This window comes from Miniopterus schreibersii (genome assembly GCF_964146895.1).
Source record: "Miniopterus schreibersii genome assembly, chromosome: 10".
Taxonomy (NCBI): Eukaryota; Metazoa; Chordata; class Mammalia; order Chiroptera; family Miniopteridae; genus Miniopterus; species Miniopterus schreibersii.
The window spans coordinates 44603080-44629290 of record NC_138110.1 but is presented as its reverse complement, the minus strand read 5'-3'; the positions used below and the strand labels follow the sequence as shown (position 1 = coordinate 44629290).

The following is a 26211-nucleotide window of genomic DNA, read 5'->3' as shown; positions in this document are numbered from 1 at the left end:
GCTGAGGTGCTAACTGGGGAGGAAGAAACGTGGTAAGTATGCAAGGTGCAACTTAGAACTTAAACTGAAAAACCTCACTGTTCAGTAGCATATCATTTAAAGATTTGCAGCTTGCTCAAAATGGGAAACCTGTATGTGAACTGTAGTGGAGTGTGTAGTAAAGGAAGGCCATTTGGTTTTTAGTGGCTTATTCTCAAAGAAAATGTGTTACAGAAGATGTATGTAAATGTGGTTTATCTGAGAGGAATCTATTATTGTGGTCTCACCTGGGTTCTGATTTCTTCATTACTAATGTGTGAAATAAAGTACATCTTCTCTGCTTATATATCATAATAAAAATATATTATAGGGAAGAACTTAGAAAATAAAAGGAAAATAATATTGAGAATTTTATTTTAATGAGAGGGGGAGAGAGAAGAGAGAAGGGAAATAAAAGGAAGGGAGAAAGGGAAGGGGAGGTGGGAGAGAGGTGGGGAGAGGAGAGGAGGGGAGAGAAGAGGAGGAGAGGAGAGAGGGGGGAGAGGAAGGAGAAAAGAGAGAGAGCAAGTGACTGAGGGGTACTGCTGTGGTGATGAGTGGCATGTCCTTGGCCTTCCTCACCTCTCTCAATCTGTTTTCTTCATCAGAATGGGGAGACAGCCCCACCTTCTATGAATGGTCCTGCTTTTGCTCTGAGAGGCTCTCTTGAAAACTCTTCCTTCTTCATCTGTTACCTAGACCTAGACCCTTTCCTGGAAGCTCAAATGCAAGGTCCTGAGGCAGCCAGGGAACAGATGTCCCGCTGTTTTCTCTGACCCACCTCTCCCCACCTTGTGCAAAGCCTTCCCTGCAGGGCCTCTGTGAATAGACACCTGGAAGCCACCTACTTTCCTGCCACATCAGACAGGTCAGAATACTAGTAACGAGCAGCACTTGGGCTTAAGGGGGTGGCCCTCTGTCAGAAATTAGATGATGCTATGTAAATGTCCTCTGTTTAAATTTTAACATTATATTATAACCATTTCACCATGTCTTCAAAAGTATCATTTTCAATATGAATGAACCAGGCCAGTGGTGGCAGCATTCGAGGGGAACAGGGCTGAAAAATCAATCCACTGGTTTGCTTAATAAATTTCCCTGTTGGATGTTCAGTAGACTTGTATGTTGTGTCTTTAATTTTGGAGCCCTTGAAGGATTTTTCCCTCTTTACAGTAAGCCAAAAAACTTTGTCTTAACTGAAGCACCACATTCCCTCTAAAAATAGTTGTCGAGGGTCTCCAAGAATCGAGTGCAGGATGGAAAGTCTGGAGTTCTGGTTAAATAGTGACTGAAAGCTGCTGGAGGAAGCATGATCTCACTAATCAGTCTGATGATCTTTGTGCCAAGGTTTGGCCGAATTGGCCGACTCCAGAGTGTTAGAACTGGAAAAAAACCCAAGAGATCATTTAATCTCTTGAACTTCAAGCAGCAACCCCTGGAAGAAGCTTAGCCATGAACTCTCTTAGCCCACCTGCCCCCAGACCTGCAGAATGAGAATCTGCACTTTAATGACATCTCCAGGTGACTTGTATAAATGAAGTCTGAAAAGCACTGCTGGAATTCTCAACTTCCTCTTTGCAAACTAGAGCACAGAATGACATTCAAATGTCTTGTGCATAGTTTAGTCATAGTTATTCAGTTTGTAGCCTCTAAGGGTCATCTTCCTCTCTCTCTAATAGTGCAGCATTTTTAATTCAACCTTAGATCAAGTCAACATTTTTCATAACACTGTTCTCATACTGTGTGTTTCTATCACCAGGAACTGTAATGTCTTTTCCACCTTTGCCAAGACTGTGCTATGCTTGCAGAGCGGTTTGGGGGGAAAAGTAAAGGTCTCGCATTTATCCTTATTAAATTTGTGCTAGTTTTACTTTGGCCACTGTTGAGATTCCACTAAGTCCATGAGCCAGTGTATCCACTTTCCACAAGCATGATGCCTTTTTATATCATTACCTAAATTAGAATTGTTAATATTAAAGAAGAGCCCTGGCCAGTTTGACTCAGTGGTTAGAGCATCAACCTGCAGACTGAAGGGTCCTTGATTCAATTTAGGCCAAGGGCACGTACCTTGGTTGCAGGCTGGATCCCCAGCCCCGGTCGGGGCACATGGGGAGGCAACCAATTGATGTCTCTCTCACATCGATGTTTCTCTGTCTCTTTCTCTCTCTTCCACTCTCTCTGAAAAGCAATGGAAAAAATATCCTCGGGTGAGGATTTTAAAAAAAAAGAAGAAGGAAGTGTTGGGTGCATGGGGTGGGAAACCCAAGTGTGTGCCCTCAACCCAATATATGTTATGTTGCTTCTCTAGTTTTTGAAGGTGTCTTTTTGGGAAAGCACACTTCTTCCCACTTTCCCCATGAGAATGCACCTGTTTGGTGAATGGACAGTCTTCTGCTTTCCAAGGAAATCAGTTCAGATGGAGAACTCTAGGATAACCGTTACTGGAGTGAAGACGAGACCTCGGTTCTTGTCTTCTTGAAGGAAAGATTTCAGTCAAGAGACAAAGTGCTGTGAAGCAAGCATGAGTTTTTATTGGCCGCAGCAAAAGCACACTCAGGACAGCGAAACAAGGAAAGGCTTAACATAGAGAATTAACAGGAGAGCCTAGGCTGAGCTGCTTTAGCTCACTGGGAAGTCAGAGAAGAGGGCCTCGGAGACAGGTTCAGGGGGTTAGCCAGGGATGAGCTGCCACTGCCCACTGCTCCCGTGGTTGCAAGTCTCATGGGGACCCTTAGAGTTTAGGAGATACAAGCCTGTGGGGGAAGAAGAGGGGGAAGGGAATGGCTCAGTACACACTGGGTCCTTTGTCCAGAGGTTTTTTTATTTCTTGTAGGCAGGAATCTTAGGGGAAGTCTCAGGGGAGGACCTCAATAGAATTTTCATAGCTTTCCAAGTGTGCTCTTTCTTGGTCCTGGTCTCCACTGATTGGTCGGCACCAGAGCAGTGGGGTCATTAGTCAGTGACGCTGGTCCTGGCATCACCTACCCAGTTTTGCTGCTTTTCTGGACCTGGAACTGAAATACGATGGAGGCCTAGAAGTTATCCCTAGAGAGGAAAGGTCAGGGGCCCTAAACTGCATGACCAGTGATATGCTGAGGAAGGAAAGGTTACCCTGGGGATGAGGTCATTGCTTTCTCAGTTTTGCTCCTTTTAGGCACCCAGATCTTTCCACTCTGGTGACCACCTGTACCTGGCACGTCATCCTTGCTCTGCTCATGTCTGTCTAACTGCCTACCACATTACTAGCAGAGACTGACAAGTTGTGTGACAGAGGGAAAACATGTGAGTCTATAGTGCAATGGAGGCCAAAAGAAGACAGTGTTTAAGAAAGAGATTAAGATTATTTTTGACAAAAGCTATTGTGAGGTTAAGTAAACTGAAGGTAAACTGCATGTTAGGTTTGACAAAATGGAAGTTAATGGAGACCTTGAAAATGGCAATTTTAGTGATTTAAAGGAACAGAATTCCAACTGAAGTTGAGTGAAAGGCAATTGTGAGGCAAGGAACTGGAGACAGTGAATACAAGTATTATATATGTCCTTGACATAGTAACAGCTTTTTTTGTGGTTTTTTTTTTAAAAAAAGGAAAACTATTATATTAAATGTGTGTATCTATATAAAGAGGCAGTCCAATTTTAGAAAAAAATGACAAGGCTACTGGAACTGAGAAAATGCAGTGTTATTTATCCCAGTGTTAGAATGATACCAAGATAATTTAACTCTGTAGTTTTGATGGGAGTGTTTAGTTGTTAAATATCTGTCTATTATTGGTCTCTAAGGTGAAAGATAGCTCGAATAATTTCTTTGTTGTAAAATGTCCCTCTAGATACGCAGTGGAATAAAAGGAGCTGTAGTCGTCGACCCAGCCACCATGGGGTCATTGTACTGGTGTTCAGTTAGAGGCTGTGATGCCAGCTTGAATGCGAGGTGATTTCATCAGAGCTACTTAGACCTTTGTGAGAACCATCCTCGGTTGAAGCTACCACTAGGCACTTCCAGGACCAGTTACATGATCCGAAGCGCTGGTGCAAAATGAAAATGTGGGGCCCCTTGTTTAAATTCTGAAAAATTTCACAGCGGTTTCAGCAGAGCATTAAACCAAGAGTGACTGTACTGGTCACACACCCATGAAGCAGCCCTGGGCACATTCCTGAACGGGGATGCCAAAGTTTTTAAAGCATAAGCAAGTAAAATCTATACCACAGAGCCCAGAAGTGGCAGAGGAAAGGGGAAGAAATAACCAAGACCTGGAAGGTTTTGTCAAAAAGTTGGTTTTGGGGAAGCGTTTGGGCTAATATGAAAATGTTGAATTAATTGATGTTTTTAGGTATTTAAAAAATGATATAAACAGTACAAACGTTTATATCATATAAATGATAACATATCATGAAACTTCATTGTAATTCAACAGGGCTGGTCATACTCAGTTTAAAGGCTGTCCTTGCTTTTTGACTTTCCTTTAAGTGGAGTTCACTCCTGTAAGGATTTAGAAGGAGTGAGGAGGGGCAGTGTTCTTCCAGGCAATGGGAAGGATATAAAATTTTAAAATACATGTGAACTTTAAGGTGACTTTGTGGATTGTCTATGTGCAATTATGATTTTGATCAGGTAAAATTATTTAAATCATTGCCCTTCAATAACAATTTAAATTTTTGGCAACAAAAGAGAAAAACACTTCATGATGAATGAATTATATTTGTCTCTGCAACAGCACTTCTACGCTGAATTAAAAACTGCAGTGTTGTGGAATATAAGTATTTAACAGCCTTTGTGGGAGGAGTAGGCGAGCCCTGATAAGCCCTGTTTTCTGCAGACAGTGTTTGTGCCACGCTGGCTCCTAGGCTTTTTTATCTCACAGTGAAAACCTGTCTTGTCAAGGACACCTTGAGCCCATTGCTATGGAAATAAAAGTCTAGCAAAACCCCGCTAAGGACTTTCACTCGCCACTCCTTCTGGTTTTTCAGAGATTAATCTTCTCTTCATTTTTCCATGTGAGAAAAATAAAACCAACTGTGTTAAAGGCCAGACTCTCAGGAATTTGGATTTGGCTTTTACCTTCCTGTTTGTGGGGGGCTTTTTCTCTCCCTTCTTGTCCCCTTTTCTCACTATGCTGGAAAGCACCTTGGAATCTCTAGAAAGCTTTTCTTTTACTAACAGCCATCAATGATTAAATTGGTTTAGTCCAAACCCAAGTATTCTCTCTCTCTTCCTTCCTTCCTCCCTCCCTCCCTCCCTCCCTCCCTTCCTTCCTTCCTTCCTTCCCCTCCCTCCCTCCCTCCCTCCCTCCCTCCCTCCCTCCCTCCCTCCCTCCCTCCCTCCCTCCCTCCCTCCCTCCCTCCCTCCCTTCTCTCTCTCTCTCTCTCTCTCTCTCTCTCTCTTTCTTTCTTTCTTTTTCTTTTAGGAGCAGGGGCGAGGGGATAAGGCAGCCATTCTCTAGCTAGTGCTTCTGTCTGGCTGCAAGGGCTCCATATCTACAGGAGACTCCAGTCACCCTCATTTAAAACCCTCCCGTGTTAGATTTTTACTGAGTGACTGGTTTAAGATTCCATTTCTGGGAGAGCCAGAAACTGTAAGTAAGTTTTGGTTTGGTGACATGGGGTTTAGCATGAGCAACTCTGTTTGTGGCCTGTTGTCTTGTATTTGTCATTGAGGAGCAAGCAAGAATCAAGGAGGGCAACTGTCACAAGCATAGATTGGGAGCAAAGCCATCCTAAGGGTTCTTTAGCTAGGATCAAGGTTGTATGAAATATCAGTTGTTTTTCTTCTGCTCCTCTTAGGTAGATGTTCTGAAGAGTGACTTGCAAATAAGCAAAGAAAATAATGCCACTTTACATTTCTATTTGGTTATTTTATCCAAGAAGGTCAAAGAATTGATGAATTAACTCTCTTTGCCATTCTGTTCATTCATTAAATGGAGAAAAGCTATTTTTAACTAATTTTCCAAATAGTGAGAGAGAGAATGGTGGGCAAATTTTCGTGGTAGTCTATTAAAGTAAAATTCTAGAATCAAAGTATCTGAGAAAAATGAGCTCATAGAGGTACTCATTTAATAATTGAGGACCTAGAGGCTCCTAGAGGCTGACTTGCCCAGACACATTGTTGGTTAATGTTGGAACCAGGATGGGAGTCTAGATTTAGGCTCCTGGTTCTGTGCACTTGCTGGCAATTAGGACTGTGAGAGGACATTTCTTCATTCATTTGCTCTTTTTTCATTCAGGCCTCAGAAATGCAGCATTCACATGGGCCAGAGGCTGACCTAGAGCAAACAGGACAGGATTCTGCCCTGAAGGGACTCACATGTTAATCAAGTGTTGTTTATATTTTTTGGACAAGGATAGCAAGGGGAGAATTGGGGCGAGACTGGTCAGCAAATTAACAGTCTGTGTGTAAATGGTAAGTGCAGGGAAAGGGCATGCAGGACGAAAGAACATTTATATTAGCATAGAGGTCAGAAAAGACCTGGGCTTAGCTTGAAGGATGAATAAGGAACGAACAGATATATGAAAGGTGCAAAGGAAGGAAATTGAAATCGATTTGAGGAGCAATGAGGAGCCATTTAAGGATTTTAGACCTGCTCTTGCCTGAGCACATGCCATCATACTTCTGCCTGGCTTATTCCTAACTGAATTTCTTATTCTAGATTCTCTCCTCTAATCTATTTTTAAGTATTGCTGCATTTTTAATATTATACTCCTCAGAATCTGTGAGTAGATGTCTCTTTCCCTCCTGATAGTGAGAGCCTTTGGGTAGGACTAGACCAGCTTCTTTACCTTGGTGTCCCAGGGAGGGGCCTGGCATAGTGCTCTGCACCTAAGAGCTTCTCATTAAAAATTCACTGAACTTCATCCAACTTTCTCACCTGCTTTTCATGACTCGTATGGATATGTTAACAAATATGAATTCATGCATCCGCCTGAAATTCATGTCATTAGAATACCTTAAATATTATTAGAATATCTTAAAATTATGTTAGTAAAATACTTTGATATTTTATCTTGGAATCATTTATTTGCAATACCAGTCTTCTCTAGTCAATTTATAGATATTTATATGACAAGTGGGTGGGATTAAGCAAGTGAGAGTTGGGTATAAGGAGGAGAAAGAAAGAATATGAATGTTTTTTAAAAATCACAAATTTCTCAATTCGGAAAGTTTAATTCCTATTTTTCAAATTTCTCCGTTGATTGAACAAGTAGCTTTGACTGTTTATCAGAACAAAGACTCCTGATACCAGAAGCCACTTTTATTATTCAATCATATAAAATATTCATAATCTTTCATTTCATCCTGTGAAAAATAACCTGAAATGTCACCTCAGATCCTTTTTTAAAATATGTATATTTTTATTGATTTTAGAGAGAGAGAAAGCAAGAGGGAGAGAGAGATAGAAACATCAGTGATGAGAGTCATTGACCAGCTGCCTCCTGCACGCCCCCTGCTGGGGAGCGAGCCCACAACCCGGGCATGTGCCCTGACCGGGAATCGAACTTCAATCTCCTAGATCATAGGTCTGTGCCAACCACTAAGACACGCTGGCTGTGCTTACCTCAGATCCTTTAACTAAGAATTGCAAATCATTTTTCCCCCCAAAATATCACAATGATTATGGATTAGGCAAATAACATTTTGTAGAACTTGTTTTTTTCCCAAATAGAAAAGAGCTCATTAGAGAAAAACTTTTGCTTCTCTTGCATACAAATGCATTATTAAGGTCCTGAGCCATTGGCCCTGAATCATTTGAGAAATATTGATAAAGAAGTCGCTAGTCAGCATTTTAGATACTCTCTTTTTAAGATGGTGAAAATATTTTCTACTGTGAAAAACCCAGAAACCTCTAAAAATGTGTTATTCAACTATCTGGAAGTCTCACAGCTGAAGTCTTTGGTATTTGTGTGTAGTAGCATTTTTGTCAGCTTCATGGCAATTTTTCATCTAACAGTAATAAAGGAATTTCCAGCAGATTAATGTGGCCCTGAAATGCATTTAAGAAAAACAAATGTGCTCAGGCTGTGAAGAAAGGATTTAAAAAAAAAAAAAATCTACTGGTGAATGAGAAGGAATTTATTTCATGCTCGATGGAGTTTGGCCTTATAAAGTCCTTACCTACAGGTTAAATACAGGGATAGAAAAATGATTCCATTGTGTGTCCTGAAGGGGGAGAAAGCACAAATTAGTATTACAGTAGCATTAACTAAAGTAAATAATGTCTCTCAACAAAAATGTATAATCTAATTTATTAAGTGACAGCTAAGTGATGGTAAAATTTGTCATATGTGTCCTGCAACAGCCCTCCTTCTGCCTTTGATTTTTTTTGTGTAAAATCAAACTTTTGTTCTTGGTAGGTTCCTTTTTTTTTTTTCCAAAATATTACAGGTGTCCCCTTTTTTCCCCATTGACCCCTTCCCCCACCCCTACACCCACTCACTTCTCCAGGCCTTCACCACACTATTGTCTGTGTCCATGGGTTACGCATATATGCAATAGATTCTTCGGTTAATCTATCCCCACCCCCACCTTCCCTCTGAGATTTGTGAGTCTGATCCATGCTTCTATGTCACTGAATCTATTTTGTTCATCAGTTTATTATGTTCTTTAGATTCCACATATAAATGAGGTCATGTGATATTTGTCTTTCCTTGCCTGGCTTACAAGAGACCCATCTGAGAGCAAAAGATTCACACAGGCTGAAAATGAAGGGATGGAAAAAAATATTCCATGCAAATGGAAATGAAAAAAAGCTGGGGTAGCAATACGTATTTCTGACAAAATAGACTTCAAAATAAAGACCATAACAAGAGACAAAGAAAGTCACTACATAATTCTAAAGGGATCAATCCAAAAGGAGGAAATGACCCTTATAAATATATATGCACCTAAATATATAAAATATAGGCACCTAAATATATAAAAAATTTCTTGGTAGGTTCTCGATCCCAGCGCCCTTTCTCACCCTTTGATTTCCTAGCTTTCCTTCTACTTGAAACTCACATAGTTTTCCTTTAATGAAATATCCCAGTTGTCTTTGAAATGATTCCACAACCTGAGGAACTTTTAAAAAAATTATTTTTAGGACATGTTTTCTCCAGTACATATTTCTAACTTACTTTCATCTAACAGATGTGGTCATATGCCACAAGGAATAGTAACTATTCTATAACTATGAAGAGTAAGTGTAATATGTAAGGAATAATCTTTAGTGAAGTATTTATTGAAATACTAGTATATCTGAGAAGAAAGATTTATTTCGTTTTAATAAAAGATAACCATAATATATTTTTGAAATTATTTAAAGATTTTTTTTCTACACAGCCATGCTAACAAAGGAATTTATGTGGTTTTTTTTAACAATTAAAAGCATATTTAGAATACTAGCAAGGAAATATGGAAGTTCTTTAAAACCTTTCTAGTGCAGGAACTACCAGATGCCAATTCGTATAATCAAGGTATTATTCACCAAAATTGTGTTTTTACGTTCACAGGGTTTAACCTCTCCCTCAGCGACTCAGAGCATAGACTCCTGAGTGCAGAGAGCTTGTAGCCCTCAGGACTGCCCTGTCCCCTCCACCTCCCGCTCCAGCCCCATCACTCAAGGCCTCCTGGGTGGGAGGGAGCCCTGGGCAGGAGGCAGGGAGTTGTCTTGATGTGGAGCAACTGGAGGGGGAGAATTGAGAAAAAGTGGAAACATTTGTTAAGTTAACTGGTAAGGTATTTTTTGATAGGGAAATGCATTGTTAAATCAGTTCCTGCGACCTTGACTTATTTTCCCTGCTTGACTAGCCTGTGAGAAGGGTATGGAGAGAGTTGATTGTACTGCAAATCTAAATTTATACATGTGATACAGAGCCAGGAAAACGTCACTTAGCTATTTGGATAAAGCACCACAGTTTAGAAGCATATTGTATTTTCAGTTATTAACTCATAAGATACGTTCGAACCGGATAACTAAAATATTATGGTCATAAAGGATGGCGAAAATGAATATTTACCTCAGTGTCAAACAGAATAAATATCAGCTCCTCCTGCCATGTAAATATCACTCCCAGGTATTACATGTCACTTCAAGAAGTAGATCATTCCGCCCTAGCTGGCTTGGCTCAGTGGCTAGAGCGTCGGCCCACGGACTGAAGGGTCCCAGGTTCAATTGTCGGTTACAGGCTTGAGCCTCAGCCCCAGTTGGGCGCGTGTGGGAGGCAACCAATCGATGTGTCTCTCTCACATCGATGTTTCTCTCTCTCTCTCTCTTTCTCTTCCACGCTCTCTGAAAAGCAATAGAAAAAATATCCTCAGGTGAGGATTTAAAGAAACAAAAGCAGACGTAGATCATTCCATAAAGTGTAAGTGTCTAGTGGTTGATAAAAATAATAATTTGGGCCCAGCCCAAGCGGTTCAGTTGAGTGTTGAAAAGGTTGCTGATTGGATCCTGGTCAGGGGCACCTAGGGAAGGCATCTGATGGATGTTTCTCTCTCTTTCTCCTCCTCTTTCTAAGCATGTCCTCAGTTGAGGAGTAAAAGCAATACTGCCCTAGCCAGTTTGCTCAGTGGTTAGAGCACCAGCCTCTGGACTGAAGAGTCGCTGGTTTGATTCCGGTCAAGGGCACGTACCTCGGTTGCAGGCTCCATCCCCAGCCCCAGTGGGGAGGCAACCAATCAATGTCTCACTCGCATCGATGACTCTCCCTCTGTGTCTCACCCCACTTTTCCACTCTCTCTAAGAAATCAATGGAAAAAATATCCTAGGGTGCGGATGAACAAAAATAATAATAATAATAAATTATTTGTGGAACTGTATAATTAAATGTAAAGGTTCGTCTATTTTCTCATAAAACCTTTTTGATTAAAAAAGAAATCCCTTTAAAGAAATATGATGAAAATAAAAACTTTAAGTTAAAAATGAAAATATATGTAACATATTAAACAGTATATGATGTGTCTGTGTTATGCTTCAAAATTAATAATAATGTTCTAAAATACAAATATTCATTTATTTTTTTATTGAGAGACTAGGGGCCTATTGATTTTAATGGGGTCATGCTACTATGATAGAACTACTAATAGATAGCTCTGTTTTATATGGAACAGCTTTGAAAGACTACCTAATAAGTTAAATTTTAGCTAGATGCCTGGTAAGTTTCTTAGTGCAGCAACTCTTACAAAAATCAATTTTATTTTATAAATTAAATTATTAAAATATTTATAATAAAGATTTTTGAAAAGATTAAGCAGTACCTAAAAAAGTCAAAATTGAAGACATGAATTCCTTCTATATTACTAAAATTGTATTGTGCTTTAAAATATTTCACTGGAAAATAAATATTTCAGAAATAATATTGACTCTATATTCTTTATAAAGAAAAGATTATCTTCTGTGATCTTTGAAGATCAAGTTCTAGTAAATTAGAAACCCCCCCACTTAGCTAAGACCCCTCCTCTTAATACCCTCTCAGTTCACAATGCCCTTTCATGCAGAATGCCTCTTCAACATCGAGTACACTGTACTTTTGCATCTTCATAGAATCTCACTGCTATTATCTTCTTGTACCAAGATAAAGCCAAATCTCTAAAGAAACTGATGGATAATTTTTCTCACAGTCATCCAAAAATTGTTTTCTGAATAACTTGGCCTAGCTGCTTAAAGATAAAATTCACTGGAGACAAAAGGACTGTACAAAGGCAAAGATTAATACTGAATTGAAGATAATTTTGAAAACCGGATCTTTGTGCTCTCAAGTTTTATTCACCAAAGAAAATAGGCAAGAATGAAAGAGGAGAGAGAAATATCCTAGGTAATGATGGGAAGACCTTGTAAGTACTAGCAGAGGCAACCAGAACTAAGTGGGTAGAAAATGGATGCTCTTCTTTTAAGTGAAAGGTGTTTGGATTTCATTGGCATATATGTGCATTGGATCATTTCAAACTTTTCTTAAAACCTATTTTCCCAACATTTCATTATGAAAAGTTTCTATCAGAAAAGTAGAAAGAATTGTACAGTGAACATCTGCCTTCCTACTGATATTCTACAGTGAACATTTTACTCCACTTTCTTTATCACCTGACTGTCCCTGTTCCTGTCTCTATCTATCCATCATTCCAGCTTATTTTTTGATACATTTCAAAGTGAGTTGAAGGACAAAGTACACTTTGCTCCTAAACTGTTCAGCATTTACACCAACATTTTTTGACTATTTTTAATTGTTTGAGGTAAAACTTACATATAGCAGAACGTACTAATCTACCCAAACCTCATGCATGCTATGATTTTTCACAATTGCACTCTATGATTTTATTACCCCAGAAGGTGCCCTTTGTCCCTTCACAGTCAATCTCCACCCTCTGCTGTTCAGAGTTATTTCTCATAGATGAGTTTTTCTTGTCCTAGAATTTCATATAAACGAAACTGCTTTAGTGTAAGACTTCCTTCACTCAGCACATAGATTTACAATCTCTTTTTGATTCACCTGAAAAGTGAGATGAAGTAATCCTATCCTTTTGAGCTCAAGTGGCTGAGCTGATTTGGTGAATTTTTCCTTTCAGGCCTGTTTCCTGCCATTCTCAATCTCGCCAGCAATGCTCACATCATCACCAATGCCACCTGTGGTGAGAAGGGGCCTGAGATGTTCTGCAAACTTGTGGAGCACGTGCCAGGCCGGCCTGTGCGGAACCCGCAGTGCCGCATCTGTGATGGCCACAGTGCCAACCCCAAAGGCAAGTGCTGCTCCTTCTATTTGGAAGTACCCATAGGGATTTATACTTTTTGAAATGATTGTGAAGACTTTTATTAGAAAACCATGAACATTGTGTTCACCTTCACTGCTATTCACTTCCTCTAGCATATAGTTTAGAAGTCAAAAAATTTAAAACCAAAGCTGGGAGGTATGCATGTTTATATTTTCTTTATTATTTTATTTTTTAATTACAGTTGACATGAAATATATTAGTTTCAGCCACTATGGAAAACAGTATGGAAAGTCCTCAAAAATTTAAAAATAGAACTACCATCTGACCTAGAAATTCCACTTCTGTGTATTTATCTCAAGAAACCCAAAACACTAATTGGAAAAGAAATATGCACCCCTACGTTCACTGCGGCATTATTTGCAATAGTTAAGATTTGGAAGTAACCTGAGTGCCCATCAATAGATGAATGGATAAAGAAGATATGGTACATATGTAATGGAATATTACTCAGCCATTAAAAGAGTAAAATCATGCTATTCGTGACAACATGGATGGACCTAGAGGGCATTATGTTTCTATTTTCTTTTAACAGAACGCCATCCAATATCAAACGCGATAGATGGTACCAACAACTGGTGGCAAAGTCCCAGTATTCAAAATGGGAGAGAATATCACTGGGTCACAATCACTCTGGACTTAAGACAGGTAAGTAAGGCAAGAACCATTGAAGAAAGTCTGTGGGTTGCTGAGTTGTCTTCTGATGACCTTTGGGCAAGTCTGCCTTGATCCTTAACCATGTTTACATTCTGTTCTCGCTGTTTTCCCACCAGGTGAAGTTAAGTGATATACAGAAGTAGTCCATTTCTCACTCCCAGAAATCTGAGAAAACGAGTGAACTTCTTTCAATGGGGTTTGATGTTCTTAAAAGCTGGATCAGTAGTGTACCCTCATTCATTCAAGATCCTATGTCAGGCTGGGTGCCAGACGTCGACAGACACATTGTGGGTGGTGTGGGGCTACAAAATCCATGCATTTTCTCCCTTTCAAGCTTACTATCCTGCTATTATCATTGTGCAAAGTTACTGTTGAAAATAAGGTTTGGAAACAAAAGGGGAGAGTGTTAAATCTCTTGACCACGCCTCACCCTTGTCATGCTGTCTGTGAGGGCCGTGAGTAAGGTGGAGTTGTCCAGCCTTCAGCTTGAGTTGGGAAAGGCAAAGTATAATTGGCTTAGGCCACACTTGCATCCTCTTGATTTGCTTCCAGACCACGTAGTAGAATGGAGAAAAATATGGTAGGGGCCCTGGTTGCCCCCAAATTCCTGGGAATAGGAAATAAATATCTGAGTGGAGGGGATGAAAATGAGAGATGCAGTTAGGGTCACAATTTCTGATTTCAATTTTCAAGAAACATCATTGCATAATATTCTTATTTATTTCCATTCAGTTTCTCTTGTTAACACAATATCACGTGAAATGTCAGTTGAGACAAATAGTTGAAATGTGCACTACAGAGTTGTAATAGGAATTTTGGGGATTTAATGACAAATCATTATAATTCTTTGAATAACTGATAGTTTAAAATGTGCAAGATTTTAAGGATAAGACATGGCAATTCTGTGTATATTCATGCGCAAGGAACTTTTGATCTCTTATAATAAGGTAAGAACCAACATGTGCAGCTCAGGAGACATTTTTCCAAGCTTTGGTTCATAGTATTACATAAGTAAAATAACACTTCTGATGATTTTCAGCCATATGTCCTGAATTAATGTTATGCTTTAATATTTTCAAACCCACCTAGAGAAAAAGAAAGAACGCCCTTTTTACCCTGGCCTTTGTTTTTTGTTTTGTTGTTGTTTTTTAAATACATTTCTATTGATTTTAGAGAGAGAGAGGGAGAGGGAGAGAAAGAGAAACATGGATCGCCTGTATCCTTCATGCCGCTTACTAGGGATTGAGCCTGCAGCCCGGGCATGTGCCCTGACTGGAATTGAACCGGTGACCTCTCGGTGGTGCATGGGATGACCCTCAACCAACTGAGCCACATCGGCCAGGGCAACCCTGGACTTTGTTTTTGTTGTTGTTGTTGTTGTTTTAATATATCTTTATTGATTTCAGAGAGAGGAAGGGAGAGGGAGAGAGAGAGTTGAAACATCAGTTATGAGAGAGTCATTGATCAGCTGCCTCTTGCACGCCCCGACCAGGGATCAAGCCCGCAACCCGGGCATGTGCCCCGACCAGGAATCAAACCTTGATCTCCTGGATCCTAGGTCAATGGTCAACTGCTGAGCCATGTCCAGCCGGGCTGGACTTTGTTTTTATTTCAGTGGGAAGGATGCTTCTGCAGGAAATTTTGATTTTCCCATCACATTTTCATTTCCTTTTTTAAGGGAAAAAGTGTAACCATTTTGATTATTAGAAATGTGATTATATGAGTTTGGCCAAAGTAACAGTTGGATATTTTATGTATTGACTCCAAATGCATGTTAGACTGTCCTTTGTCTTGTAACATGTCATGCTTGACTTCATCCTCCAGGGAAACTGAGTCAGCTTGAGAAATTCCACAGGGCATCGGTTTTAGGTCTTTAAGGCATATTTTAAAAACAGGCATGTGCAGTTGACTCTTGAACAACGCAGGGGTTAGGGGCACCAACCCCCATACAGTTGAAACTCTGCATATAATTTTTGACTTCACAAAAACTTAACCACCCTCAGTATCCATAGGGGATTGGTTCCAGGACTCCCTTGGAAACTGAAGTCCACAATTGCTCAAGTTCCCTTATATAAATGATGTTAGAACAATGCATACAGTTGGCCCTCTGCATCTATAGATTTCCAACCATGGATCAAAAACAGTACAGGAATTTATTGAGTTAAAACCCATGTTGTTCAAGGGTCAGCTGTACATATAGTTAAAAAACCTCTAGGTAATTTCCAGAGTTTTTAAGATAAGCTTCTAAATTAAGATTATTTAAAATAATTCATGCTCAGTAATTTCTTTACCTTTTACACAATGTAAAATCTCTGTTGTGCTTTTAGTTTTTAAAACAATTGCATTATGCTTACATCTTAGCAAACCTTTCTCAGATGTATTTATTTATTGAGCCTTTATATTATGGATATTTTTTATTGTGTAGTAAGAGTATTACATATTGTGGTATGCATGTACCCTCCCCTGAGGTTTAGGGATTTTTAAACATTGTTTTATGTTTTTTTTATCTTGCTGAACACTTTTCAAGCTAAATGCAGTCATTGTGACATTGTACCAACACAGTATTTTTTTGTATCTCCCAAAAATAGGACATTTGTTCTGAATAGGCACCATGCCATCAGCGCCTCTAACAAAATTTCCAGTAGTTTCCTAATAACTATTTCTACATTCACATCCAGTTTTACTAATTTATCCACCAATGTATTTTATAGATTTCTTTTTTTTCTCCAAACCAGGATCCGATAAGAAACATGCATTGCATTTCCTTGTTATGCTTCTTAAATTCCTTCTAATCTGAATTGTCCTCCAAATTTTTTTTAATGATACTGACTTTTTGAACAGACTAAGCCATTAGCCAGCTACTAGTTAATTTCTAGATTATATACTTCACTAGAGCAGAGACCACAGCTGCCTTCCTCTTCCTCTTCTTCCCCTTCCTTGCCCTCCCCTCCCTTCCCTTCCCTTCCCCTGCCTTCTCCTCCCCTGCTCTCCCCTCCCTTCTCTTCTCTTCTCCTCCCCTCCCCTCCCCTCCCCTTCCATCCCCTGCCCTCCCCTGCCCCCCCCTCCCCTCCCCTTCCTTCCCCTGTCCTCCCCCTCCCTGTTCACATTTACTGCGGGTTTTATTCTGTCTTCCCTGCCCAGGCACTCGCAGAGTTGAGGCTCTGAGCGAATAACTGTAGTGTTAATAAATGCTTTTTTTTCACATGCTCCTCCTCTTTTTTGTTTACAGCCTAATTAAAAGATGACAACCAACAAACAAGCCTTTTGGCTTGTAAAATGTAAAAATGTAAAATTAAAGTATAGATTCTAAAGTAAAATTATAGACAGACTTTAATATAATTAGCAGTCATAACAACTTCATGTTGTAAATGTGTTCCTGTGTTAATAATATGTCAGCTCCTGAGGTTTATGATCAAATTAGTCACTTTCATTCTGTGTTGGCAAATGCTGGAGACATGGGTCCCATTCTTGATTCTCTAGCTGATCACACCATTGAAATTATGCCATTTTTTGGCTTCTGTGTATAATGTTTGGCTCAGAAAAATAAACTGAAGGAAAGATAAAAAGTGGTGTTATCAGAAAGCCCCTAAGTGTTGTGTGGTTTGCAGTAAGATTTAATTACAGAGTGTTTGCTTTAGTAACATATTACAGCAGGAATGATTAGATTTATTTCTCTACTTCTTCCAAATAGTGCCTGCTGCTCATTTCTTACATTGACTCACAACATTTTAGAATTAACACTGTTAGGTATTTAGTAATATCTTACTTCTATAAAAAATTTATGGGGATTGAATGAATGTGGTATTTTCGTTTTCAGAAAAATAAAGCTGAAGAGTCACTTTAACAAACATAAAACTAACATACATGTGGGTGGTCTCCAATAATGAACTATTTCTCACTGTCAGGTGACCTAAGAGCTTTTTCTGTAGTAGAGCATATACCAACCACTACAGTGAGTCAGGGACCTTTCATGGCAACTTAGAATTTTAGAGAAATCATTTTGAGAGAGAGAGCATGCACGTTTGATGGATCTTCAGTTGTATAATTGTCAACATTCTTTTAGGCCCTGATAATTATATTACTAGATATGTCTTATGATAGAGTTTCTCAATAAAAGACCCGAAGGATGTCCAGTTTGAGACACACTATTTTAAAAGTTAATACACTGGGCAGATGACAAGATGCTCAACATCTTTAATAATTAAGGAAATGAAAGTCAAAACCACAATGGGATACCACTTCACACCCGTTAGCATGGCTATTATAAAAAATTTAAAAAGAGAAAATAAGGGGTGGTGAGGATGTGGAGAAGTTGCGGCCTCATGCCTTGCTGGTGGGAGTGTAAGGTGATGCAGTGCTATGGTGATTCCTCAGAAAGGGAAACGTGGAATTTCCATGCGATCCAACATTCCCACTTCCAGGTATATCCTCAAAGAAGCAGGAATCTGAAGAGATATTTGCACACCCGTGTCATAGCAGCACTGTTCACAGTAGCTGAAAGGTAGAAGCAACCCAAGTGTCCGACCATGAACGGATAAACGAAATATGGTATACACGTAGAATGCGACATGATTCTGCCTTAAAAAGGAAGCAAGTTCTGATCCATGGCATTCATGGATAGTCCTTGGAAACATGCTCAGGGGGATAAGCAGGCACAATGACGAATGCTGTGCGACTCCACTACGTGAAGCACCTAGAACAGCATTGTCCGTGGAGACCGCAGTTGGAGTGGCAGCTGCCAGGGGCCAGGGGACAGGGAACGAAGAGTTACTGGTTCATGGTGCAGAGGTCCAGTTTGGGGAGATAAGAAAGTTCTGCAGGTGGCTGGGGTGATGGTTGCACAGCAAGGTGAATTACTCAGTGCCGCTGAACTGTGCGCTTGGAAATGGCTAGAATGGTAATGTCTGTGTTATGTGTATTTTACCACAGTTTTTAAAAGTTAATATATTGTGAAATACACGCTGTTGTGTATCAGCCAGAGTCCAGTCAGGAAAGCAGAAACCACACCGCACATTTTAAAGGGACGTATCTAGCTCGTAGAACTGGTTACAGTGTGGGAAACATGGAAACGGTTGCGCCAAGGTCACCCTGAGATACCAAGGGCTGGGGAGGGGCTAGGGGAGGTGACTGGGGTTCTTTGCACCTAGTGGCTTGGAAGGGAATGCCCCCCCTGAGCAGAGATGGGGAGGCTCCCTTGGGGGTGCTGGGGGGCCGGGCACTGCACCATTTGCTGTCGCGTGTGAATGGCCAGGTCAGGAACAGCAGGTACAGAGAGGAGCAATCCCTCCTCCAGCCCCTGCCTCCCTCCTCCAGCCTTTCAGCCTCCTGCTAGTCCTCCACTCAAAGCCCCACAAAACAGAGTATAAAAAAGTAGATCTGCAGTTGCTTTGCAATCCACACAAATACTGCCTTCTCAGTAGGTGATCACTTGTACCTGGGCAATGACATAAACACAAAGACGCAGCTTTAAAATCCTGGAGCAGAATTTTGTTATGAAGGACTTTCATATATATATATGGTTGCATAACAATGTGAATTACTTAATACCACTGAACTCTGTGTGTGTGTGTGTGTGTGTGTATATATACATATATATATATATATATATACAGATCTTGAATATGCTTATATTAAGTTTTTAGATAAACTTTGGGATGAAAATGCAAAATTTAGAATTCTTATGTTGAGATCATGGACTGCCTTCTGATACAGGTGTCAGACTAGGTGTCCTTGGGTCTCTGCTGAGAGACTGCCATAGGGTGAGACCTTGGTACTGTGACTTTAAGAAGGAGGGTGATGGAGAAAAAGTGTTAGCAGTTCTATGTATGTATGTATTTATGTATGTATGCATTATTCCTTTGGGTTGTATGGTGTGGTGTGCAAAGTGTAGCTGGGTGATACGTTTTCCTAATTTACAAAGTAGCATGCCATAGCATTAGGAATGAAGGGTGGCTTCTAGTCGAGCACCTGACAAATTCCTCATGCTAAACAAATGTTTCTTTCTGTCATGTTTGCAATCCACAGATGACTTTGAAGTCCCAAAGACCTTCAGCTATCACCAAGGGAAACTTTAAATAAGGCCTTGATGCAATCTAATTGAAGTTAACTAATAGGATTAGCTAAGGAGTGCAATTAAGCAGATTTCGAGAAAATGAATTCATAAGTCAATTCTATTTTTTATTGGTTAGAAAAGTAAAATGGGCTCATTGTAGAGAAATATGTAGAAGGTACGTGTAAGTGTAAAGAGGCAGAAACACTTACAATCCCTTCACTTCATTCTGAAGCAACCACTAACAACATGGGCATATTACTTTTAGACTTTGGATATGTTTCTGTGCATTCAGTAATGCTGCAGTGCCATTTATTGCATACTTAACGTGGGCCAGACCCTGTGCTCAGCGCCTGGTGGTGGTGTCATTGAATCGTCATACTCACCCTATGAATCTGGTCCTGTTATTATCTCCTTTTGACAAATGACAAAACTGAAACCGAGTTAGGGAACTTGCTCAAGGGTAAGGACTTACTGAGGCTCAAGAGCCTGGGCTCTGTCTGCATCACTGGGCGAGACCATCCCTTCAGCTGAGACTTGTGACGTATGTGCTTCTGTCCTGATGTTTTATTTAACTTCATAGCATAAGCGTTTCCCAATATAATTAAAATGCATTATTAATAATTTTTAAGGTTGCAGCAGTATTCTTCTATATGGCTTACCTATCACTTGCATAAGAGTTCCCATGCTGGGCATTTTGGTTGTTTTTCTGTTATGGGTGATAACTTGACAGTAAAAAAAAATTGATCTCATAGGTATGTCAGTGAAGTAAGGCAGTGAGTACATATTAATTTTATACTGTAAGTTTGTGGTTAGTTTTTTATTTTGAGTATCTCTTTAAAAAGGAATGTTTATTGCCTGTATTGTATAGGAATCTATACATACACATTGTTTACAAATATGTAAATACAATGTGTATGTATATGAATAGAGATCTGTATAAAGTATATAGATTATATGTGGTATTTAGAATTTAGTAGTATAGAATTTAGAATAATATAGAATTTGATAATACAGTTTTATAGAAGTATATATAGTATATAGAATATATGTATATGAATACACAATCTATGTATTGTATATTCATATACAATTCATATAGATAGATGGTCCCACACTTATGATTATTTGACTTATAATATTTCAACTTTACAGTGGTGTGAGATACTCATAATAAATCACACGAGATATTCAACACTTTGTTATAAAATAAACTTTGTGTTACATGACTTTGCCCAACTGTGGGCTGAGGTATTTGTTCTGAGCTTGTTTAAGATATGCTAGCTAACCTATGATGTTTGGTAGGTTAAGTGTATTAAACTCATTTTCCACTTAATGATATTTTCAGCTTACAATGGTTTGTCATGACAAAACCCCATCGTAAGTTGAGGAGCATGTATATAGGAATCTACGCATATATGTACATAAATATAGGTTATAGATGATACATAGCATTTTCCCTCATATCCATATGATTTCATCTGCTTTCCCCACCAGCTCCGGGATACAGATGCTCTCCTCCTTGGAGGAAAGAAAATTGCAGCACTAAGCCATTCACTGGCTTCCCAGCGTTACGTGGCTCCATGTGCTGCATCTGGGATTGGAAGCGAGGGCTTCTGGTTCCCTCTACACTATGTGACAGTCTCACCTCATTTATTCCTGGTCTCTGATCGTTGTTTTCCCTTGCATTATGGTTTTATAGGAAGACTGGCAGGAGCTCTTACAATTTTCTCCTGATGTGGGAGTGTTCAGATTCTTCCTAAACCCCTCCCCTTATCCTCTTTGCCCAGGTTGCATTGTGGCTCAAAGCGTCCTTTCCTCCTCTGTCAAGGCAGAGTTTTAACACTTGTTCATGCTTTTGCTGTGACTGGTAGATCTGGGTGCTACCTAATGTGTTTTTTGGCCAAGAAACAGGAAAATTAATCAGTGCTTTGCATTCTCTTTTAAAAAATGTTTAAACCTGAGTGAAAATTTGACTGGGAGTGGTCAGATTTGTGAGTAAGAATTTGTAATGCTCCTTTAGAAGACTAAATATATTTTGCAAAAAAGGAAACATTTCCTATGGTGTTGAAAATAAAGCTGCCTTTTGAAGAACTGCTTTGTTTTCTGTGTAGGTTTAATTAGGAAGTAGCACTTTGTTGTGGGAACATAACCACAGAAGGGCCTTTGTTTTATGCAAACCTTTAGACAAGAGCTGCTTGTTTGCTGGGTTTTATAAAACCTCATTAATTTGGATGTCTGTTGTTTTTTCTCCAAAATTTCTTAAAAACTGACCAGAACTAGGTTGAGGTTTATTATTGTACTATCCAAATAGACAGTGTTTTGCTAAGCATATTGACAGGGTAAATAAGAAAAGAACAGGCAAATTTCACATTCTTAAGGCTGGAAATCTTGGAAGTTTTTTAGAACAAGAATTGCATGTAAATTGGAGCTTCTCATTACAACTGAGTCTTGGCTGTTTCTTAAACGAGGTCAGGCAGAGACCCTTCCTGGAAACGGTGGTAGAAATTACTCTTAGTGCTTACACGTATTTATTCAAAATGATTCTCTTCCAATTTTCTATTATTTTATACTGGCCTCAACCAATTTAAAATATTAAGTTTTCCTTGAATTTGTGTGGCAAAATGAATAGGCTGGAGACATCTTAAGCTCTTCGTTACGATTTGGAAGTAAGCGATGCTAAATTCTTGTCCTTCAGACAATTTTACCTGTTTTGTCCTATTCTCTGTGAAGCTGCTATTCTCATAGATACGTATTTCTTTTGTTTTCACATTCTTATTGCCTCATTTTATTTTCTCGTACACAGCTTCGCTTCCAGTTGTTTATTTTTGTGTAAGAAATCACTGCAAACTTTCATTGCTCAAAACAACAACATTCATTGTGTACCTATCTAGGTTTCTGTGGGTCAGGGTTTTAAGAGAGGCTTGATTGAGTGGTCACGTCTAAGGCTGCAGTCCATGGGGGCTGGAGGTGGAGCAGCTGGGGAGGGGTGCTGGGGTAGCTGGGGAGGGGCCAAGGGGTAGTTGGGGTGAGGGCACTGGTGAAGCTGGAGAGGGGTGGTCTAGGCAGCAGGGGCTTGGGCAGCTGGGGACTGGTCAGGCTCTCTCTTCATGTGGTCTCAGGATTACTCTGTGTGGTCCCTCCATGTGGGCTACTGGCCTCCTCATGGCATGGCAGCCTTAAGATAGATGGCTTCTATGGCAATTCAGGGCTCCAGCGTGAATGTTGCAGAGAAAGAGGCAGAAGTTGTGCTCCCCTGTAGAGTTGTCTTCCAGGGTCACACAGTATCACTTTTCCTATGCTCTGTGGGCCACCCAGTTACTGAAGTCAGCAGAGATTCAAGTGGAGGAAACATGAAACAACCCCAGCCTGTTGATGGGAGAAGGGTAAAGAATTTGAGACCTGGCCAGCCGATGTGGCTCAGTGGTTGAGTGTCAACCTATGAACCAGGACGTCACGGTTCAATTCCAGGTCAGGGCACATGCTTGGGTTTTGGGCTTGATGCCCAGTAGGGGGCGTGCAGGAGGCAATCAATGATTCTTTCATCATTGATGTTTTCTATCTCTTTCTCCCACTCCCTTCCTCTCTCTGAAATCAATTAAAAAAATTTTTTTTAAAAAGAATTTGAGACCTGTTCTAAAGCTACCACTGCCTCCTACTTCCGAATAGGTCTTTCAGAAGTAAGTCTTTACACCCCAAAGGAAGGACTCGATGAAGGAAGGGGGCCTCTTCTGGCACCTTCCATAGCTTATCTTCTAAGTGCAACATCTTGAGGTGACATACAGAGCTATAGGATCAAATGGGGGTCATAGATGGGCATACGAATATTGTACCTTAAATTGTTCAGTGTTAATGAAAAGTGAGCCGAATAAATGAAAATAACTGAGACCAGGCTTTAAGAATTACATGGAGTTTCATTTCTTGACAAGACCTATTTTAAAACCTTATCGTTGTATCTTATCAGTGGTGGTTAGCCAAACCAGTTTTCCATTTAATACAGTTTAGTTTACCAAACCTTCCCCCTTTTTTCTCTTTTTGTTTTGAATGGACATCCTATTACAGTATATTTTACTAAACAGTGCTTCTTAGATTGGGCCTTGGAAAGAATTCTGGGGAATTAGGGAAAATAGTTTTTAAGACACTGTCAAAATATACTTTCAGATCCCCAACTGTTTTGGCTTCAAAATAAAGCTTTTTGTGTATTTATGGAAAGAAGGGGTGGTCCATTCTGAAATCATTATTTCTTCCTGTTATATTGAAGCTAAAAAAGAGATGCTTTAATTTCCAAAGAAATATTTCTTTGATAATAATAGAATTACAGTGCTGTTGGAATTCATTCCAGCATTTTCTTTTTTTTTTCTTTTTACTTAGTAATCTACTCAAAGTGTAACAACTTCATCTTTAAAAAGAAAGCTGTAACAAATAAAAAAAGTAGCTCACGATTACCTCAGCTATACCTCAAAAGCTCTTTGTTTTCAATGTCTTCAATTGACCTTTTTCTATATAGAAAATTCCTTTGTTCTGATATGAAAGTAGAAATTTTTTAAAATACAAAAAAATATAAGGAAAAGGTTCTTAAAAAATCACTTGCAATTCTAAAGTCCAGAAATTGCCTTTGGATGCATTCCATCATATCTGAGAACACTGCCTGTATTAGTAACTCATGGTCTCTGATTCTTGATTCTGGAGTCTTAGGATTCGCTGATGAACAAGACGCTGATGACATCCAGGGAAGGCCCTTAGCACAGAAAATACACATGTTCCTCATAGATAATGGCTTATTTTTATTTTTATTTTATTTTATTTCTTTTAATTGATTCCCGAGAGGGAAGAAGGGAGAGAGAGAGAGAAACATCCATGTGAAGGAGGCGTCCATTGGTTGCCTCTTGAATGTGCCCCGACTGGGGAACAAACCCCCAACCTAGGTATGTGTCCTGACTGGGAATAGAACCTGCTACCTTCTGGTTCATGGGACAGTGCTTTAACCAACCGAGTCACACCGGCTAGGGCTATGTGTTGGTTTTTATCACCGTCACTTCAGTTGTCATTTAAGGCTGACCCTGGCCCTCAGGGCTCTGGTCTCGTGGGGGGAATAGGCAGGTAAGCAGACTGCCTAGTCTCGGTGCCATAGGATGCGCAGGGGTTGAGGATGCATGGATGGAGAACATACAAGAAGAGCAGCTTAGGGGCCGGGAGACACCCCAAAGGAAGGACTCGGTGAAGGAAGGGAGCAGAGCATGAGGAAAGATGCACAGGAGAGATCAGCATGAGAAAGGCATGTTTGTGGAGCTAAAATAGTGCATTCAGTCCTGTAAAAAATGTTTCCTTCATTTTTCCTTTTGATTGAGGTACAATTTACATACAGTGAAATTCATCCATCTTAAGGGTATAGTTGGATGAGTTTGGGCAAATACAGACGGGTGTAAACCACACCCTTGTTAAGATACAGAACATTTCTATCACTCCAGAATGTTCCCCTTTGCAAGATGAGCCACTGTTCTGAATTTTTTATCACTTTAGATTAGCTTTGCCTTTTTTGTATCTGACTTCTTTCTCTCAGCGTTATGTCTATGAGAATCATCCATTGTTAATTTTATTGGTGGTTTGTTCTTTTATTTCTGAATAGTATGTCACTTCATGAATATATCTAATTTATTTATCCATACCCTTGTTAGGTTGTTTGGGTTATTTCAGTTCTTTTTCCAGTGCCTATTTTATTTATTTTTTATTGAGATATAATTGCCATGTAATATTGTGTAAGTCTATAGTGTACAACTTCTTCGTTTGATGCATTTATATATTACAATATGATTACTACAGTAGCGCTAGCTAACACCGCTATCATGCCACATAATTATCATTTCTTTTTGGAGTTGAGAATAATTAAGGTCTAGTCTCTTAGCATCTTTGAGGTTTCTGATACAGTATTTTTGAGTGTATTACGCATTGGATCTCCAGAACTTACTTATCCACTAGTTGCTACAGTTTTGGGTTGTTTTTGGTCTTTTGTAAATAAAGGTGCCACAGGCCCTAGTGGGGTAGCTTAGTTGGTTAAAGCAAGAATCACCCAATGAATGCATAAATAAGTGGGACAACAAATTGATCCCTGTCTCTCTCGCAGATCAGTCAGTCAATCAATAAAAATAAAGGTGCCATGAACATTCTTATAAAAGTCTTTTTCTGGTCACATGCTTTTATTTCTCTAGAAATGGAATTGGCTGATCAAAGGATATGTGTATTTAACTTTATAAGACATTGACAAACCCCTGTCCAGAGAGTGCCTCCAAGCAGAAAGCTCTTCTTCCAGGAGCCACTGCCCTGTCTGCCTGCTGTCCAGCATTTTAGAATCACTCATTATATACTTTGTCAAGTTTTCTAGTTGGCTGCTGTAGGAGGGCCAGGCAGTACCAATTTCTTTATCATGACCAGCATCTAAGTTCCTGTAATGAATTTTAATGGAAGAATAACGTGTCATCATCTGGGTACACAAAATTGATTTAACCTGCTCCCATTGTTGGACTTTTAAGGTGTTTCCAATATGATAAAATCATGCAGCTACAAACACTTGAAAGCTTTTGTGGCTGCAGTGCTGATTATTTTTTTAGTGTAGATTCCAAGACTTGGGACTATTGGGTCAAAGAGCTTAAACATTTTTCAAATATGATCTTTACTGTCTTCTTTTCCTTTTTCTCAAAAATACAGGGTTTGGCAGAAGTAGGTTTATGGTTGTGGGTACATAGACCACAGAGTTTTTG

The 26211-nt window shown here is 39.6% G+C and overlaps 1 protein-coding gene across 1 annotated transcript in view; it reads left to right on the top strand.

The window, feature by feature from the left end:
* The window catches only part of LAMA1 (laminin subunit alpha 1), a 134593-nt gene that overhangs the window by 11102 nt on the left and 97280 nt on the right, over positions 1-26211 (top strand). The window contains exons 2-3 of the mRNA XM_081149847.1: positions 12550-12720; positions 13286-13398. Of these exons, the coding sequence (XP_081005973.1) occupies positions 12550-12720; positions 13286-13398 (284 nt within the window). The remainder of the gene's footprint in view (positions 1-12549; positions 12721-13285; positions 13399-26211) is intronic.